At 47.1% G+C, this 20,787-nt stretch overlaps 1 protein-coding gene and 1 non-coding gene across 2 annotated transcripts; one reads left to right on the top strand and one right to left on the bottom strand.

Annotated features, from left to right (window-relative positions):
* Positions 1 to 877: 877 nt before the first annotated feature.
* TRNAK-CUU (transfer RNA lysine (anticodon CUU)) lies at positions 878 to 951 on the top strand. Its single transcript has one exon. It is a non-coding gene; the product is annotated as a tRNA-Lys (tRNA).
* Positions 952 to 3,686: 2,735 nt separating this feature from the next.
* Positions 3,687 to 7,211, bottom strand: LOC117013490 (keratin, type I cuticular Ha1-like). The gene is made up of 7 exons (XM_033090696.1): positions 6,861 to 7,211; positions 6,576 to 6,658; positions 6,073 to 6,229; positions 5,123 to 5,284; positions 4,904 to 5,029; positions 4,510 to 4,730; positions 3,687 to 3,846 (listed from the first exon to the last, which is right to left on the bottom strand). Exons 1-7 carry the CDS (start codon positions 7,206 to 7,208, stop codon positions 3,687 to 3,689), a joined length of 1,257 nt encoding a protein of 418 aa, XP_032946587.1. The 5' UTR covers positions 7,209 to 7,211.
* Between the last annotated feature and the right edge of the window lie 13,576 nt (positions 7,212 to 20,787).

A 20,787-nucleotide genomic window follows, 5' to 3' on the forward strand; every position in this document is an offset into this window, starting at 1 on the left:
AAGTTCTATTTCCAAGAATCAAAGAACTCTATAGTTAGAAGGACTTGAATTTATAGAAGAGAAAACTGAGGCCCAGGAAATGTAAAACAATAGATCATTTTCTAGTCAGATAGCCTACTAGGACCCTTCACGCATAGTGTTCCATTCTCATCCCAAACTGTTTGGATTCCATTATTGTCACCATATCAGAGATGAAGAATGTGAGACACTGGGAAGAAATTTAACTTGTCCAAATGACACAAGTAAGTAAACTCAAGTCTGCCAGACCCATCACACCTCATTGTGAATTGGAGAGATGAGACACCGCCTAGGTCAGGGTGTGTCGAAACACAAGAACTGGGAGAAAACACGGAAACAAGATCATGAATTTCAATGCCAGCTATAAGTACAGACAGAAAGACACCCCTAGGCTTCCTGAATATTGCTTTGCTCCTCAGTAAAATGGGGGTTACAGTGACAAATCCTATAAGCTTGTGACGAGGCGTGACTCCTGGGAATAATGAAATGGGCTTTTATAGAGGAAAATGTTGAGACTCTTGGACAGCCTTGCTCTTCCTGTAGGTGCTCATAGCAGCCTCAGGACTCAAAAAAACTTAAACAGTGCCTTTGACCCCAGATAAGGACTGAAAAAAAGTTCCTTAGCCCTATCTCACAGCAAATATAAAAAGTTCAGGAAAACAGAAACGAAAAGAAACAACAAAAATACTTAGGATGTAAGCCTGGGGGAAAAATCAAACATCTGAGAGGGATATGCCCAATGGGCTAAGAGTTCAGACCAGAACAGCCCAGGAGTCAATAAAACAGGTCACCAAAGAGCATTGGACATGCCAACTGAGAAGGGACCTGGGGCCCCATCAGAAGATGGGCTTGGGAGGGTGGCCGGTTAGCTCAGTTGGTTAGAGCATGTTGCTCTTAACAACAAGGTTGCCGGTTCGATCCCCACATGGGCCACTGTGAGCTGCGCCCTCCACAACTGTATTGAAACAACTACTTGACTTGGAGCTGATGGGTCCTGGAAAAACACACTTAAATAAATAAAAGTTTTAAAAAGAAGAAGGAGGAGGAAGAGGAGAAAGAGAAGAAGAAGGAAGAGAAGAAAAGGAAGAAGGAGAAGGAGAAGAAGATAAAGAAGAAGATGGGCCTGGGGCCAAGAGTATCAAATAATGCTGAATGGAACATATACTCCTGGTACGGAGCTGAGTTGGAGATTTAAAGAAGAGAGAAATGGTGACGTGAAAAACAGCAGGACAATATATAAATTCTACTATTGGGCATGAAACCAAAAAGAAATTTTAGAGATGACCATACTTCTTTATTCTTAAGAAGCTAGACTATGTGTGAAGTCAGCAATAATCAAAATGATTAATAATCCTGTCAGAATGGCTATCATCAATAAATCAACAAACAATAAGTGTTGGTGAGGATGTGGAGAAAAGCAAATTGGTGCAGCCACTATGAAAAACAGTATGGAGCTACCTCAAAAAATTGAAAATGGAACTACCTTATGACCCAGCAATTCCACTCCTGGGTATCTATGCAAAGAAATCCAAGAGACTAATTCAAAAAAATATATCCACTCCTATATTTATTGCAGTACTATTCACAATAGCCAAGATATGGAAACAACCAAAATGCCCATTGATAGACAACTGGATAAAGAAACTGTGGTACATTTATACAATGGAGTATTGCTCAGCCATAGAAAAGAATGAAATTATTTGCAACAACATGGATGGACCTAGAGAATATTATGTTAAGTGAAATAAGTCAGACTGAAAAAGACAAATACCATATGATCTCACTTATATGTGGAATCTAAAGAACAGAATAAACAAGCAAACAAAACAGAAGTAGACTCAGAGACACTGGGGGGAAAAAATCCTGATGGTTGCTAGATGGGAGGGAGTGGGGATGGGAGAGAAGGTGAGGGGATTAAAAAGTACAAATTCAGAGTCACAATATAGTCACGGGGATGTGAAATACAGTACGGGGAATATAATCAATAATGTTATAAAGATTATGTAGGGGGTCAAATGGGCACTGGACGTATCAGGGGATCACTTCATAGACTGTATAAATGCCTGACCACTGCTCCATACACATGAAGCTAAAGTAGAATAATACTGAATGTCACCTATGATTAAATATATATACAGAGGGTGCCCAAAAAATATATACAAGTGGACACTCTGGTCAACGTTGCTCAAGCAGTAGTTTGCCATAATCAGAAGTGTCTGGATGCTGATGGTAACCACTTTGAGCACCTCTTGTAATTGCAGAAGTCAAACGTGACTTATATCCATCTTTTGTTATCGGTATATATTGAGTATTACCATTTTTGAATGCAGTTTCCCTTTCTTAAAATGTGTATACATTTTTTGGCACCATATATATATATAACATATGTAAAAATAATTATATCCATGTATAATTTTAATTCATTTTATTATTTCAGTACACGAGCCTGTGTTTCACCAAAGTGAAATCCAACACCAGCCTCGGGAAGCCTGGTGTGATGGGTCGGTTAGTGGGGAAAAGTAGAGAACTGAGCGGCCACTGATCCCTTTCTATCAAAATGGTCCTCTGAGGTTTTAGCAAAAAAATGCTTATTACTTCCATGGCTCTTCATTACAGTTAAAGAAATATACCCATTCTGGTGAATGCTGCTGTCACTTTCAGTCCTCGGAGACTGGCTTGCCTCACCAGCCTGTTTGTAGTGCAGGGACTATGCCTTATATTAGCACGACTCGGGGACGAGTTTTATTCCTTTTAATAAATTGTAAATAACTTGCAGCCAGGACTGTGTCTGTCTTTATGTCTCTCTCGTCCCCACCATCCAGAGTCTGCACAGAGTAGGTATTCAACACGTACTTGTTGGACTGAATTGAGAAAGGCAGGAGTATCAGTGAAGAGTCAAGGGGGTCTCTAAGCCCCAGAGCTGGGAAGAAAGCAAGCCTCTGGAGCACAGGTTGGTAATGATCCACAGCAGGCAAGCCAGAGGGTCCCTTTGCTGGGTGCTCCTGAGGCTGCTGGGACCACCGGTAACCCAGATAATATACTGCTGGACCTAAAACTTCCTGCTGAGAAAAGATGAGCTTCCCAGAGCCTCTTTTCCAGACCGGAGCTCATGCCTCCTCACTGCAGATTTGGATATTATCAGCTCTAGCAGATGTCCAGGCCAAGAGGGGAGAGTGGAAAAAACCCAGGAATGGTCAAAGGGAGAGAGGGGCCACAGTCCTGCAGCTGCCCTGCTCTCCCTCCAGCCACTCTGCCTCACCCATGGGTCCAGGGTGCCAGGCCAACCCTCTGGCCACCAGGCATGCAATGGCTCCTGTATCCGAGTCAGGCATTATATGGCCTGACTTTCAAGTGGGTTTTTATAGAGTGCTCAAGTAATGGGCGTGGCAAAACAAATGAATACCAACGAGAAAGACATCTGCTTTGCCATGAAAATCAAGTTTATTAGGAGGGTTCCAAGGGAAGGTACTTGGGAGGGTTCTGTGGGTTAGCAAAGAAGGAACAGACCCCTACGAAGCAAAGGGTGGGTGCGTTTCTTGGCTGACCCACCAGGACGACTCCAGACATGCAAATTGTGTGTTCAGGCCCTTGTGTCAAATGAACCAGGGCCGGGGCAAAGCCCTAGTTCCCTGGGCCCTGCCTCCTGTTCCTCTGGCAGTCCCTGGACTCTAGCGCACGAAGGAGCAGGGCCCACAGCGGGGGCGGGGAGCACAAGGTGTGCAAGGGGCAGGGGGAGCACAGGGCGTGCAGGGGACACAGGGATTGGTGACACAGGGCCCAATGGGCTTGCCGCATGCGTTGGTGGTGGCGCAGGGGTTGCAGGGCAACCTGAAGAAAAAGAATGATGTGGAAAAGTGAATTGAGGGAGCCTTGTAATATATACCAGAGAGACCCCAAAAGTGGAACGCCTGTCGGGACTTGGCCTGACCTTTAACCCAGAAGGTCACAGGCTCACCTGCTACAAAGCTCACAGTGAAATTGCTCATGGTCTTCCTGTCATAAGGTGCCAAAAGTTCTAGACAGAAACTCTAAAACTCTGGCTTTGACTCCTAGCACTCCATTCCTAGCTGGTGACCTTGGGAAAGTCCCTTAACTTCTCTAAGCCCTAGTTACTTCACCTACAGAGTGGAGAGAATACTGATCCAGCCTGCCTGGTCTTAACTGTAAGGCCAGATGAGGTCATGTATGGAAATGCACCCTCTACAAAATACAGTATTATGAAACTTGAGAAATATCATTGATCGCATATCAATATTACCATAGTAGAAGGCAAACAATTGGCTGTACAATTTCAGTTTGTACATCAAATAATCCTTGTCATTGTATGTTTTTAATGATGGCCATGTGAGTTCTGAGTTCTGTTTGAGCATGTCTGCTGTGAAGGCATAATTTCCCTCTCCAAGGTATGCAATATATTTGCCTGGAGTCCAACTGAGAAATACACTTATGTGTGTGCATGGCTTCACCAAACCCCTCCAGCCAGACACTCACTTGCAGTCCTCGCTCTCCAGCAGGCCCCGGTACGTGTTGATCTCACACTCCAGCCGTGCCCGGACGTCCAGCAGCACCTGGTACTCCTGGTTCTGTCGCTCCAGGTCACCCCTGATCTCGGCCAGCTGGGACTCCACGTTGGTGATCATGCACTGCACCTGGGACAGCTGGGAGCTGTAGCGGGCCTCCGTCTCTGTCAGCGTGTTCTCCAGAGAGTCTCTCTGTGTGTGGAAGATGCAGGATGTCACACAACAGCTCCTTTACTGGGTTTCTCCATAGGGTTCCAGAGAAGTCAAAGCTTCAAGAGTTAAGGAGAGCATGGCCCAAAGAGCATCCCAGGGACTCGGATTCCCCGACCTCACATTTCTCACGCGGAGGTCTAAACCACACCCACCAGGTTGTGCTGGGCCTGCAGCTCGATCTCCAGGGCGTTGACTGTGCGTCTCAGCTCGATGATCTCTGCCTGGCAGGTCTGCAGCTGCTCTGAGCTGGACACCACCTGCTTGTTCAGCTCCTGAGTCTAAAACACCAAAGGGGAGAGACAGGATCAGACCCTGCTTTAGGGGCCCTGAGTGGCCTTGGGTCCTGAGTGGCCTCGTGCTGAGGTGCCCACCTGGTTGTTGTACCATTCCTCCACGTCCCTGCGGTTGGTCTCCACCAGGGCCTCGTACTGACACCTGGTCTCATTGAGCACACGGTTCAGGTCCACTGTGGGGGCAGCGTCCACCTCCACGTTGAGGCGGTCCCCAATCTGGCAACGCAGAGTGTTGACTTCCTGTGGATGCAGAAAATGCAAGAGTGACTATCCTCAATGAGGGATGGACTCTAAGAAATGACATAGCTTGTTGAAGCCCTGTTAGTCTATTTCCTTGGGAAAGAAACTACAGTGGAGCAGTCTGTGACAGTTCAAGGTAAATTGATCTGTGCTCCACATGGACCAGCTCCCTTCTCACCATGACTGTGCCACCACATTTGGGTTCAGAAAAAATTCCCAAGGATTTGCTTGGGTACCACTGCAGGATGGACTAATGCTCAACTTTCCCAGTTTGCAAACTGGCTACAGATGACTTTATAGTATAAAGAATTCGCTGTACAATTTTAGATTGTATATCAACTAATTCTTGCCATCAAGTAAGAAAATCATGCCATAGACCCTCCCAGGAGACAGAAGTCCCAAGTTATTTGTCACGAAGACTTTGAAAGAGTAGAGACACCGATTAACCAAGATTGCTTTTTTTGGCCTTTGAAGGCAAGAAATGACCTTGCACACCATGAATAGAACAATGCAGGGACTTATTCTACAAGTCAGAAATCAATCACAAGCTGATGGGTCGCTCTGGGAAACCCAAATGATGCACCAGTTTTGTTTGAAAGAGATACCTTATCTGGGAACATAAATCGGTTTCATCTCTCCATTTTTACTTTCATCATGAAGTGTTGGTGTTTTTAAAGGAAGTAGTCACCCTCAGCCTTGTAGTTCTGATTCAGCCACTCCAAATCACTCAAACCTACCCTCAGCCTGAGGCTGAATCGGGTTTCTTTAGTTCTCTTTTCCAGTCTCACCTGCTCGTGATTGCTCTTGAGGCAGAGCAGCTCCTCCTTCAGGGACTCCACCTGGGCCTCCAGGTCGGACTTGCACAGGGTCAGCTCGTCCAGGATCCTGCGCAGACCGTTCATGTCCGACTCCACCAGCTGCCGCAAGCCCAGCTCCGTCTCGTACCTGCGCAAGGATGGGGTCAAAGCTATACCTGGAGACCTTCAAGACTCACAGGGATGATCTTGAATAACCCATTCTCCTTTTCTTCCCACTTTCTGTGATGAGTAAAACCAGGAAGCAGACAGTTCTGGGGGCTCAGTCAAGACCCGTTATTGATTCCAAAGTAAACAGAGTGATTTGAGTCCTTATCTATTTTTGTGATCCCTTTGCTGAGTTCCCCTCAATCTCTGACAAGTCCTTCACGACCAGCGGATCAAACTGCTGTTCAGGAAAGCTCTGGAAATCCCTTTTCTTTAATTGGAGATTCAATAAAAGGAGTGGACATCAGTGTACATTCTGACCAACTCACTTGGTTCTGAAGTCGTCCGCGGCCAGCTTGGCGTTATCGATCTGCACCACCAGCCTGGCGTTCTCCGCCTTGGTGCACAGGGCCTGGGGATTAGAGGTTGCTTAGTGCAGATTGAAAATAAATATAAAACCATCGATTTCTTTCAAATGGTTTAAAAAGCCATTCTGAAGGTGAAAAGGGGAAGCAAGAGTCATGCTGGCATAGAAGCAAGAAATACACTTCTCTACCTCAGATTGAGAATCAGAGCAAACTCCCTTGCTTCGAGATGACATCAAGGCCTCTCACCTTCTGCTGGAGCTCCTCGATGGTCCGGAAGTAGGACTGGTAGCTGGGGCACATCAAGGGCTCCTGCTGTTGGCACCGCTCCTGGATGCGGCACTCCAATTCCGCATTTTCCCGCTCCAGCTGGCGCACCTTCTCCAGGTAGCTGGCCAGACGTTCATTCAGGAACTGCATGGTCTCCTTCTCACTGCCGTTGAAGGAGCCCTCACAGAACCAGCCACAGTTGCCCACATTGGCGGGGATGTTACAGGCCCCGGGCAGGGGGATGTTATGGCAGCTGGGGGCCACGCAGGGCCGGGAGGGGCAGCTGGAGCGGCAGCTCAGGTTGGACAGGTAGCAGTTGTAAGGCATGGTGCTGGGAGGGAACGTGGCGCCAGCTGAAGACAGAGACCCAGTTCCCTTGTAGGTCTCCTTCTTCTGGGAGCTTTTATATCCCCTCCGCAGAGGGTGTGGGCATAGTATATAATGTCTTTTTTCTTTTTACATCTTCACTGCTTTTCAAATGCCCTTCACATCAGTCTGTTATTTGCCTTCCTCAGAAGAGTCCCTTGACCCATAAAATTCTTTACTTGGGCTTCCTGCTAAGTCAGGACTCCTCTTGAGGCAATACACCCATGAAATCAGAGTTTTGTGGTAGACCTTCAAAGAGGCCACACAGTCTAGCCCGAGTAAATGCCCTTATTAATTGGGAGTTGGTCCATCCAATGACATTCTTTTATGTCACGTGATTCTGTAAACCCATAATCAGACTCGTCTCCTGGCTCACCTGGTATTTCTAGGGAGGGACTGGGATTGAGTCAAGGAAGATGTTGTATGAAATGGCAGCAGTGGACTCCCTTTCTATCTGCCTTAAGAGAAGAAACCTGCAATGCTGTAGCACCCCAAGCTTTGGGAGCCTTGAGGTGAATAAGGACTGGTTTGGGCCATGACTGGAAGGGTGGACAGCTCTTTGTGTAACACCTCCTCTGTATCACTTAAAAGAATTGTAGAGGGATTTTAAAGGTAGAGGCTTTGATAATTAGTTTGGGAACAATAAAGGTTCTGGAGGAAGAGATCACTTTAAGAGTTAAAAAAAAAAAAGGAAAGCTGAGAGATCCATATAAATGCATTTAAATTACCTAGAGAAAGTATCTGGAGGCAGGTGAGACAGAAGAAATAAGGAAGTGCTTGTGGGACTTTTCCACAAGGGTATCATAGCACTAGAATGGAGTCAGTAGGTAACTGAAAAAGTCAGAAGATAGCCCAAAGGGGCCTCCACAAGCATGAAAACCTTTGAAGGTGATCTTAAAGCTTCGTGTGAATTGACTGTATATTCCATAATATTTCATGTTGACTTTAACATAATAAAGGGTTCCAAAATTTCCGGTTGAACTGTCTAACATTTTACCCAATTCTGAAAGTGAAATTGATACACCAGAGACATGTACCAATCCTATTCTGGGCTTCCCATCCCCAACTTTACTGGGTTACACATAACCTGGTGTCAGAACCGGAAGTAAAAAGGTACAACAGGGGGGTTCTGGAGTCATGTAACTAGATCCAAGGCCCTGGGCACTGGGAAAGAAAATGCTGAGATACAGCATAAGCAGGAGACTTAGCAAAGCAAGCTTGGAGTATATGGGGTTGATCTGAGAGATGAAGGAAGGCACCGAAAGGTCTGAGGAAGCAGTGGCCACAGTTCTGAATGTTTATATAAGTTGTATAATTACAGCCATCACTGGGTACCACTTACATCTTTAGTAGCAGCACCCCAACCTCTACTGTGGCTTTGGCTGCCAGCCAGAGCAGCAGTTTCATTGACAACTTATTGGAGTCCCCATCAAGCTTTCTTAATATTCATGCGGCTCTCCCCTTGCATCAGGTAAAAGTCCTTCATCTACCCTCTCCAAGGTCATTCTCACCATTTATTACAATGCCATTAAGATGCCCCACTGCACTACAAAGAAACCCCAGAGTTATAAAATCAAAATTTCTTTGTTTCCTCCAAAGCAATTAAAAGGGGAGAAATAGGTGGGTCCTGAGGCAGGCATCACAGAGACTCTCCAGAGGAAGGATGCAAGGCTAGACGACGGCAGTCAAGAGGAAGCTTCTGTCTCACTTCATTTGGGCTTGGGACGAATGGAAAGTCCTGTGAGTCAGTTTGATGAGCGTTCGCTTTTAGGGAAGAGCAGGGGCCTCCAGCTTCCGACTTTTGTCGGCCTGCTCCAAAGCACTGGCTCTCCAGCAAGCAGCTGTTTCCTCAATCGTGCCTTCCTCGCCACTCAGGGAGGTCTTCCCCTGAACACAGACTAAATGCCAGCAGCATCCTTCAAGCTCTTTGGTCTTATCTACTGGCTGGCCAGTGTAGCCTCCTGGAGGTTTTAGTCGAAGGAGAATGTTCAGGTTCTAAGTATGAAAAGATTCAACGACTGGGTTGACCAGTAAGCCAAAATAGAAATTGTGTACAAGGCAGAGAGATCAGGGAAATGGAGAGAGGTGGAAACAGGGAAAGGTGTGTTTAGTAAGAGAGAGAAGAATGTGAAGAAGACATGAGGAGGAAACCTGGAAAGAATCCTCAGAACCACAGGGGGCCACGCGGATCAGACAAAGCTAGCTCATCTTCGCATGCGTGAACCTGGAGGATGCAAAGCTGCGAAGTAGCCAAGACAACCTAAACGGATGGATGGAAGAGTGGCCCACCCTGATGAGCGTCCTGTGAGCTGGGAGTGGAGATGACTCGGAAAACATCTATAGACGTGGGACCACAGCTTCTGAGGCCCCTGAAAGAAGTGGCATTGTTCCAAGGTGTCCAGACCGGAGTATCACCTCCATGATCCAGTCTGAGATTTGTTTGTGGTGGAAAAATACACTGTTGTCTACATCCAGGCAGCGTAAAGTCAAAAAAAGGGGGCAAGGCTGCCTGTTCCTGAACGAATAAGGAGTGAGGAGAGCACAAAGGAAGAAAGGAGCAAAGGGAGTCAGACCTGCACCCGTTTCAGGTCACGGCCAATCACAGCCACACAGAAGATGCAGGAAAAAAATCGGTTCTCTCTGTTATCTGGGGATTCCCTTGATCCCTGCAGACGGCAAAATGGCCACAAGAATTCAGGATGGAGACGGCAGATGGACAGGCTGGTGAGTAAAAATGATGCTGCCATCCCTTATAAATCTCGCCTCTTTCTTGCAGGGTTTTCAAAATATCAATAGGCTTGAGTGAATTTGTTTCTTGAATTAATAGGAAAGATGATACTTTGGCTTTATAAGGTCTCCATGACCTCTCACACGTTAGTAGAGTTCATGTACTCTCCTGCTTTCCTAATTGAAATAGCTGCAAATTTTATTCATTCAGAGAGAAATTGAGCAGGTAGTGGACTATCAAACCCACTTTCCTTTTCAGTTCAATTTTATTCAAAATCCATTTATTGAGCAGCTTCTCCACGCTGAGCACGGAACGAAAATGAAAACAGAAGAATCATAGTTCTGGTAGAGAATTACGTTTTTATGAGCAATTCAGGCTAATACGGGTCCCTAAAATATTTGAGAAATAACAAAAAGGTAAGGAGGTGAGATATTTAAAAGGCATGAGGTGGACATTGGGAAATGTTTGTGTTTAATGTAATTCGAAGACCGCATATATGACATTAAGGGCAGCCGTCATTTGTAGAACATCCATCAAAGGTGGGGACGGGGGAACGTAGGGACAGGGGACGGTGGGGAGATGCAACTCCCCTCCCTCCATGAGCTCCCAAGCCTGCTGAGCAGACAGACAGGCCCACAACTAACTCTAACATAAGGTCATATAATTGGGCCCTTCACCCCCCAAAGGTTTCTTCCCCCCCCCACCCCACTTCTTCCCATGCCTATTCCTGCCCCAAACCCCAGTTGGGGCATTTCAGCCTAGTTCTCAGCTAGGGGATGAGGGATGAGTTCGTTTCAGATGATTTACCTGTATCCTGAAGGAGATTTATTGGTGGCCCCACTTTCTCGGTGATCAGAGGTAGGATTTAAACAACCCATCTCACTAGAATCCTAGTTTTTTGAGAATCTTTGCTTCAACCAGGCCGGTAATTCGTTATTTTGATATTTGGCTCCTGTTGTTTGGGGGACCCGGTGGTGGTGGTAACCGCTCATCACCTACAGCCTGCAGATCCCCGTAGGATCCGTGAGCACGGAGAAGAGCTTCCAAGCAGGTGGAAGGGTCTCCCAGGGACATGGTGTGGGGCAGGAGAAGGAAAGAAGGCCATGCTCAGTCAAGCGAGAGAGGAAACATAAAAGGGAACGAGATCAGTAGAGGGAAATGGAGGTGACACCCGCTGGGGAACAGACACAATTCTGCCACCCTCAGGATCACCGCCCTACTGCAGGGTGGAGGGCCTGGGGAACGATGTGAATGCCTGAGGCCCGTGTAAGGATGCCTGACAACCAGGGAGGAAGAAGGCAAGAGGGAGGCAAGGGAGATTTGGGGACAAGAACCAACATAAAGGCAAAGCCTCAGCTGAGGGAGGCCAGGAGACCATCAAAGGCCAGAAGCTCAGTCGGAGTGTGGTTGGGTGGAGAGAACGTGTGGGAGAAAGCACCCGGAGCATGAGCCTTGGGGTAGGGAGCAGGACCTGTAATCCCTTTGCCGGGTAAATCCATCTCAGCCACTCTTCCCCAGTATTGAGAGTGGGTCTGAATGGGAAGTGTTATCCAGACATACCTCCAGCAAAACCCTTAGCGGTTCGGTGCAAGGAAAGCGTCGTGAACCGGGAATAAGACTAGGGCTTGAATGAGACCAGCTGTGAGACCTTGGCATGGAGGGGCGGGGTCATTCACTTCCCTAACCCTCCACCTCTCGCATTGCAAAATGGGGGTGGTGAAACTGTTCTGTATCTCTTGGTGGTTTGTGGGGTTTTTTGCAGGGGGGACATAGGGGGCTTCAATGAGATAGCACATATGAAAGTGTTTTGTAAATGGTGAAATGATGCATGTATGTAAGGAATTCTGACTATTTCTCTCTCCTCCTCTCCCTCGATAGCCAAAGTGGTTTCAATGGCAGGAAATGGGTACAACTTCTTTGGCGATTCCCAGACATTAAAACTGCTACGGTCCTCAAGCTATTTTGAGAACTTTTCATTCCTTGCACTACCTTGTGCCATAGTCTCAGAAATGGTTCCTTCAGCATAAACCTTTTCTTCTTTGCTTCAAGGAAACAGAATCAAAATATTGTGGTCATTAAGGTTCTGTCATCTTGCTGATACGATCTGAGACTTGGCCTCTGGAAAGCGCAGAGGTTAAGAGCACACTTGCTGGAGGCAGACTAACTGACTGGCTCTGAATCCTGGCTTCGCTACCTAAGAGCTGTGTGATCTTGGGTGTGTTTCTTCACCTCTCTGAGCCTTGGCCCTTCATCTGCCTGTTAGGGATAACAGAAGCATTGGCTTCATAGAATTGCTGCAAGGATTAAATGAGATTATGTATGTAAACTTATCTATAATTTAGACCTGTGCCTGGCTTATGTGAGCTCAGTGAATGTGAGCTTCAATTACAACGATGATAATGAAGGTATGTGGTGGTGGTGACGGTGATGATGATGACGGTGGTGGTGGTGATGCTAGTGGTGATGTAAACAGTGACTGTGGCAGTGGGAATGACAGCGATGATGGGCTGTTTGGTTTCCAGGGAAGCTCTTCATACCTCCCCAAGCATAATGATGCCCTCTACCCAGCATTTCTTCTCAGGAACCCAAACCACTTCACACACACACAGACACACAAACACACATACACAAACAATGTCTCATCAAAGCTAATCTTTTAATTATAAACGACAGGGCATTGGATGTGAACTTAAGAAATACAGGTCAATCACCCTGAGGCTCCACTGACTCATTTAATATCACCCGATGAATCCCTCCACCGCTGAATGACTCGCCTTCTCTCCCTCTCCTTAAATGAGAAGAACAATGCTTGCCTACTCTGTCACAGTGCAAGAATAAGTGGGCTTATTTTTTTAGACAACTTGGAGCTTGTTGAATGAAAGGATCTATTTAAGTACAACGGAGGAGGTGAAGTCATTTGGGTCAGGTGCTAAATTAAGACTAATCAACATTGCTCTTTCTTATTCGGACCTGCTTTTGGGTAAGTGCCTCAGGGGTGTGTTACCTGTGCCCGAACACCTCCACCACAAAGGCCCTGCTTGAATGTCTCCAGTGATGGGGAACTCACTCCTTCTAGTCTTGGGCGGGTTTCAATGCTGCTTTCTGGAGATGTGCTGTTTTCAGCCATGGCTGCCTAAACATGGAGCGTCTGGTCCACGTGTCTATGCCTGAAAGTTCCAAGTGGGGCAGCTGCCAGAAGGACAGGTCAGTGGAGCTTGTGGGAGCTTGGGTGGGTCAGTTTGATTAGCACTTTCTAAACTGATAGTCTGACAGGCTCAGCAATCACCATCATTTAACGTGTCCAAAGTTTTGTAACGTGCCGGGGGGAAAGGTGCTATTCTGATGATCTGAGAATGATTCCTCACCCATGGGACCAATCAGGAGGGCAAAACCAATCCCTTCTGTAGAGTGTCTGGCCAGTCAGGGACTCAGTCCCCAAATAAACCCCGTAACCCAGTGGTTCTCACACTTGAAAGTGCATAGAATCATCTGGAAGGCTCGATAAACCAGACTACTGATTCAGAAAGTCTGGGGTGGGGCTCAGGAATCTGACTTTTCAACAAATTCCCAGGTACTACCTGTGCTACTGGTTGGAGGGACACACTTTAAGAACCACCACCCTAAACCTTCTCATGTTTAATTTTTTCCCCCTTCAAAGCTTCCAAAGTATGGGCTTTAGATCTAGCTCAATGAGACTGAGGTCGAAGTCTTGACTCAGCCACCAGCTGAGAATAATAACAGCTGCTCCCTCTTTGCAGGGTTTCGGAGGGACCCTGGTCACAAAGTCTGCGAAGCCTAGCACAGGGCCTTGCTCATAATGCGCATGGATCACAAAAGCTGACTTTACGTAGGGTATTCTAGGAAGCAGTTCTATCCAGATAAAAGGGGGATTTATTTAGTGTCTATATTTTATAAGCTCTGTGATTCTGGCTCTAAATAGGCTCAGTCAGGTCAAGAGCCATATATCTCTCATCTGTGCCATTTGCTGCAGTCCCATTTTAACCCTGGTTGTCACTGGCTTTACCACCTCCCAGAACCACTCTGGTGAGTGAGCCACAACCCTGCTTCTACGGAACGGCTGGCTCAAGGAGCTCCCAGCTACGCTCTTAGCATAGGATGGAGAAACTGAGACCAGCAGGCATTGGGCAACTTACGCTGCAGAAGTGAAGTTTATTAGTAAAATAAAAACAAGGTTACCTGCCACATCTCAGAGAAACCAGGAGGCAATGGAAGAGAGAAAACAGAAGAGAGGAAAGGAAGCACCAAGCCAGGGGCCAGAGCTGAACTACTGGACCAGAAAGCCCATGGGCAGGAAGCACTGCCTGGCGTCAGTCTCCTGGAGCTGGCTGAGGAAGTAAGTCTCAGATGGCAGGCCTGGTGGAGCCAAAGGAGCAATGACATTTCCCATCTTCCAGCATCTCCGGCCAAGGGATATGTCAGCATCAAGGTGATGAGCAGGGCCCATAGGAGGCCCACAGAGGCCTGGGAAGGCCGGAAGAGCAGGAGGTAGAGGCTTCAGGGGCTGGAGGCTGGGGTTGTACACAGGTTGCAGGGAAGCCTGCAGAGAGAAAAAAAAAGGTGCTTGTAACATTGGCATCAAAAGTGCATGAAAGAGGGGCCAGCCCAGTGGCTCAGGTGGTTAGAGCTCCATGCTCCTTACTCCGAAGGCTGCCAGTTCCATTCCCACATGGGCCAGTGGGCTCTCAACCACAAGGTTGCCAGTTCAATTCCTCGAGTCCCACAAAGGATGGTGGGCAGCTCCCCCTGCAACTAAGATTGAACACGGCACCTTGAGCTGAGCTGCTGCTGAGCTCCTGGATGGCTCAGTAGGTTGGAGCGGGTCCTCTCAACCACAAGGTTGCCGGTTAGACTCCCGCAAGGGATGGTGGGCAGCGCCGCCTGCAACTAGAAACAGCAACTGGACCTGTAGCTGAGCTGCACCCTCCACAACTAAGATTGAAAGGACAACAACTTGACTTGGGAAAAAAAAAAAAGTCCTGGAAATACACACTGTTCCCCAATAAAGTCCTGTTCCCCTTCCCCAGCCCCCAAAAAGAAATCTTTAAAAAAAAAGAAAAAGATATTTTAAAAAATATCCCACAGAGTCACTCGGCCACATCCCACAGAGTCAGCCTGATTCTCAGACCCAGATCAACCCACTATCCTGATGTCAGCAGAGTCCAGGGTCTAATCCTAGAGCCACAAGTGGGGGTGCTCACTGTTCTGCCCAATGCCCTCCCCCGTGAGTCTGCAGCCACAGGACCACACCTGCTCGTGATTGCTCTTGAGGCTGAGCTGCTCCTCCCTCAGGGACTCGTGCTGGGCCTCCAGGTTGGCCTTGGCAGGCAGAGGTCATCCAGGAGCCTGTGTATCCCACACATGTCCACCCCACCAGCAGGCACAGGGAGTGCTCACTCTCGTGCCATCCATCACGAGATGCAAGGGCAACAAGGTGCCAAGGAGAGCCCCTCTCGGCTACACCTGGTTCCTAGCTCCTTCACCATTTTCGATCCTCATTTATTCATTGTGCTCAGCACTCGGGCCTCAGAGATGAACCAGACACAAACCCCTCCTCCCAAAGCGCTCCTGGTCGAATGAAGCAGTTACAACAGTTATATTTTTACCATCGTTCGTTGAAGCAACTGTGGTTCAGAGAGACTAACTGACTTGCCTAAGATCATGTATCTTAGGACCCGGTACAGGACTCACCACATCGCACGGGCTATCCCTGAGCTAGAATAAGCAACATCCAGGAGCCCGGTTCTTGATTTGCCCCCTTATTCCTTGTGTTGGACTATTGGTCCTTGACCCATCTGTAAGTGGCTCCTCCAACGTATATATGAAATTCAGTGGCTCTTGGTTAATGAACTCAGGCAGCCTTATCTTCCATTTTAGGGAAATAAATGAAGAAGGACTAATACGAGGCTATACCATACGTGCTCGACGTAATGGTGTTTTTCTCCTCTACCTTCTATTAGTTTGGGTTGCAATGTTTTTAATTGGGGTTATTTAGAAAGGAAGAAAGAATACTTATTCACTCATTCAACAAGTATTTGGACATTGGGACTCAAGGTGGAGGAAAGACTTCCCCTGGGTTCTCTTCTGGCCTCACTTACGTGATTCTAAAGTCATCGGCAGTCCAGCTCGGTGTTGTCAGTTCGGGTAATCAACCTGGTGTTCTCCGCCTTGCTACACAGGATCTGAGGAAAACCAGGAGGACAGTTCCCACAAGCATCACACTCTGGCCTCAGCCCCACATGTGGTGTCTACACTCCTGCTCAAGAAAACCCAAGAACCCAGTGTTCTTTTTCCACCTACCATGACATCCTCTAGACACTAGGAGGGCATCTATAAAAGACACAGTCAGTCCCTGCCTTAGAGCGGGGCAGAGATTTATGACAAAGGTCCACTACTGATGACTGTGATGAGAGGATGAGGATATGGGATCAGGATATGAGTTTTACTTCTGCATCATCCAGATCTGCTTTATTGAAGGACTGGCCTCCATTCATTCACTAGTGAGTGAGCATCGGCTAACTGTACTAACTAGATACTGGGGAGCAGACACTGCCTACAGAGTGACTGGCACCTTTGTGGCTTGGCATTCGAGACGGCCATGTTCCGTCCCGTGCTTCTTTTTGTAATTCACCTCTCTCTAACCTAATTCACACATCCTGTGCTTCTGACAAACTACTCTGCCACCCCAAAAAACATTTGCTCACAGGGGTAATGTTTTCTTTCTCATCTTTGCATGTCCAAAGTCTAGCTGGGCTTCAGAACCCAGGTGAGATGCCACCAGCTCCTGGAAGCCTTTCTAGAGGCTAACCCCATGAGGAGGAGTCTCATCCACCTTTGAACAACCCCCAACCCCACATTTAGACATCTCTTATGGCATTTTCATCTTTCTGTTCTTTGGAGTCCCTATTCTGTACAAGATGGTGAGAAGGGTGAAATACCTAGCTTCATTTGAGAAAAAAATTCATCATATTTATTTAGCATTTTCTATTCAGTGCTGATATTTAGCTGGGATGCACCAGTCTCTCTTGTGTGGTTGTTTCCACCATTCTCCTTTTCGATTGCTGCCAACAGTGGTTACGATATTTCTGAGGTCACCCTTGATTCTACTCCATGTCAAGGCTGGGCTGGGAATTTTCACGTCCTCATGCCCACTGCCATCAGAACAACCCATAGTCAGTTATTCAGTCTCCACTAGTAACTACTCACCTCATAAAAGAGAGAGGTAACTGTCCTTGGACTCCTCGTTACTACCTTCTCTTTCTAAAAGGGCTATTTCGTGTTATCTTGGTAAAGACAGCCCCTCTTCTCGAGGGCATCTTTCTGGAGTGGCTTGGTCTTTAAAATGCTGCAGTCCTCTCCAAGAGGTAGAATTCACTGAGCGTAGGGGCCTCAGGTCTCGGGGAAGGAGCCCCGCAGAGACTGGGCATAGAATGAAGGGGTGCGAAGGTGTTAGAAGTAAACTTAAAGAGCTAAGTCAGCCCCTTCCTGTTTCAGTTGGAGACGAGAGAGGGGCTGTGAGCCCCTCAGGGACACAGAGCAAGTCAGCCACGTGGCCAGGACTGGGCCCCCGCGCTCCTGACTCCAGCACGTCCTCTTCCCTCTACATCAAACGTTTTCTATTAAAAGGCCAAATGGTAGCTATCGTAGGCTCTGCAAACCACACAGTCTCTCTGCTCTACAGTGGCTCCACTCTGCCCTTGTGGCACAGGAAGGGAATATGGACGGGAACGGATGTGGCCGTGTTCCAATAAAATGTATTTACCAAAACAGGCAGCAGCTGGATTTGACCTGGGAGCAGTAGATTGCTGACCGCCACTCTACACAGCGTGATGAATGAGGCCGAAAAATTGGATCCCCCAGAGCACGAGAAGAGAGATTTAGTCAGCTGTGGAGCCAGAGGGCTGGGGCAGAGGAAGGGAAGCACCCAGGTAGACTCCAGAGCCAGACTTTGGGCCTCAGACACTGGATGCTCCACTTTACTGAGGCGTTTAGACCGGAAGTCTGACCAGATGTTCTATAACCTTGGAGCAAAGCAAAGCTGCTCGTGCGATATTGTGTTGTTATTGTTGTTGTTGTTGCTGCTCCTGCTGCTGTTGTCTCTGAAACTTGAGCTTCAAATGGCTCAGAAAAATGAATCAGCTGCCATAGTCATTGGGGAAAATCAGAAGATGTGAGTGAGGATTTGTTGCCAAAACAGATTTTCCTTAACCAACATTAATTGAGCACGTACAACATGCTGGCATCACGATAGCCATTTTAGATGTGTTCTATCCCAAAGACTCCAGGAAAGAGGTAGAATTATCCCCATTTCCAAAGGGGAGAAGGAGACTGAGATGCACAGAGGTTAGGGCATCTGCCAAAACCACACAGCATGTTTGTAGTAGAATTGGGATTCTAGCACAGGTTTTTTAAAGCCAACGCCACTGATGGTTTCCATTATGGCAAGATGCTCGTTGGTACGTTTGGTTACTTATTTATAGTGAAGGGAGAGGACTATTTAGCAATAAACTTATCTTGACCAATTGTGCAAACAGATAAAACATCAAATGATCTTAGGAAATTTTATTTAGCAAAATTGAGATCATTGCACTCGTGGGCTAAAATTTATGAAACCCAAAAAGCGAATTGTTTTATTGTTAATGATTTCCCCAGTTATCACCTGCCATAATCCTTTTTTGATCATATTGTAAAAGTGGTCCCAATATAGTTGGGAGGGAAAGATTCGTTCAGTGTAATTCAGTCCACAATCCACCTGTCTCCAGTCACTGTATCAGACTCCTGGGCGTTTCTCTGCAGGAGCCTTCGCCTTCTGACCAGGCTTCATGGAGGCCCCAGCGGGTCCTCACTCCCTGGCCAGAAGGGGGCCTCATCCTCCAGCCGTGAGGGGTGAACTCGAGTCCCAGGCTCTTTAATGGCCTCAGGGAAAGTTGCATCTTTGAAACATAAGTCTTTTCTCTCCCTTTCCCACTCAAGAAGGATCCTGCTACCTGTGGGAGTTTCTTTCAAGCATCAAATATTCCAGAGGTTTTATTACTTTACCACATAGCTCTGCCTAAATTTTCCTATAAACCAGAGTTAATTAAAGACACATGCTTTGATATGAGGACATAGTTCCTCGGAGAAAACTCATTTGTGTAGCACTGGGTCCAGTTTCCAGGAGGGCCTGGTGCCGGTGGGCATAAATATTTCCCAACGTCTATGGCCACAGCTTCCTCATCCATCACGTAAGAGAGATGGGCTGGGCAGGACAGCTTGCAAGGTCTCTAGCTTGGAAGTACCACCCAAAAACCAGAAGATGGTGGCCATCTGTGTCCAGTAGGGGACGACACTCCTGGCCCTGGGCTGTGGGGCTTGGTTTCACATAAAAAGCTTTAATGGGCATTTGAGTGATCAGACAGGTCTTGGCAAGTTGGAGTGACACATCAGTGTGGGAACACAGGGTGGACTGGACAATATGTACTTGGGGAAAAGGAGCCTGCACAAGCCTCCCTAGGATGCAGGGGCCTGGAGTCCTGGCCAGCAATTCCTGTGTAATTTCTTCCACTGTAGCTCTGGCCACAGCCTGAGGTCTGTGCTTTTACTGAGCTAAATGCTCAAAGGATGAGAAGATTCTGAGTTGGGGGCTAGTTGTTATTTAAAGGGGAACTATATTCCCAGGGAAGAGTTTCAGCATCTCAGAAAAAAATATCTCCAAGGGACATGAGAGAAAGGGAAAGAGGAAACATTTATTAACTTGAAAGAATAATAAACCTTGGTGCTAAGAGAAAGCATAACAAGCTCAGAGAAACCCGCTAGGCTTGGCGTCAGAACACTTGGCTTCAGTTCCCACCTGTTGGTTGTGTGTTTGTGAGCACACCTTTCCATCAACCTCGTCTGTAAATGGACAAGGCTGGGCCAGATCATCTGTAAGAATCACCTTGTGATTCTGACAATTTAGGACCATGCCATCCAATAGAACTTTCTACAACAATGGAAATATTCCCTGTGTGCGCTGTCCATATCGTACCACCCGCTCCGTGTAAGTAGTGAGCACTTGAGACGTGGCGAGTGCAACTAAGGAACTGAATTTTTTATTTTATCTCATTGTATTTAATTGCAAATTAAACAGCCCCCTGTAGTTAGTGGCGGCCATATTGGACAGAACAGGCCTAGGACTCCACAAGCAAAGATTTTGTTCTGTTCAGTCTATTGTGTTTATCAAGCTAAGCACATTCTAGACAAATCTTGCACAGGGATTGAAATTACGAAGGACTGCTAGTTTGCACTCAGTTATTAGAACATCTAGTTAGCCGGAGGTTCCCCCCAACCCCGCATCTTTGCATTCCAGCTCATTGAAATTTTATACCCCCTCCCCCGCCCGCAACCAGGAACCACAGCTAGCTAAGCAGTGTATTTATATCTCCTGTCAGGCTCCTGACCCTGTCTGCCAGGCTTGCATGTGGGATCATGTCCAGAGAACAGCTTCAGGATCCAGTCCATTTCTCATCATTTCTTGGCAAGTCCAGAGGGCAGATCCGTACTAGAAACATCACCTCAGCTCATTAAGGAAGAACTATATGTTTGGAGGGTGAGGTTCAGAAAGATGTTCAATACGTGTATTCCTGTTCCTAGCTCGCTCTTCTTTAGTTGCCATGGCTAAGCAGTGCTAAGTTAGGCCCTTCACTGAGTCCTCAGATTGATCCCTTATTTTTCCATTCTTACTGTCATTACCTTAGTTGAGACCCCTTCACTTCTTCCACACACTATTCGTCAGCTTTCTCCCTGCCTCTCAGCCATCCTGTTTACACTCCTTTG

The sequence above is a fragment of the Rhinolophus ferrumequinum genome, chromosome 21, assembly GCF_004115265.2.
Source record: "Rhinolophus ferrumequinum isolate MPI-CBG mRhiFer1 chromosome 21, mRhiFer1_v1.p, whole genome shotgun sequence".
NCBI classification, from domain to species: domain Eukaryota; kingdom Metazoa; phylum Chordata; class Mammalia; order Chiroptera; family Rhinolophidae; genus Rhinolophus; species Rhinolophus ferrumequinum.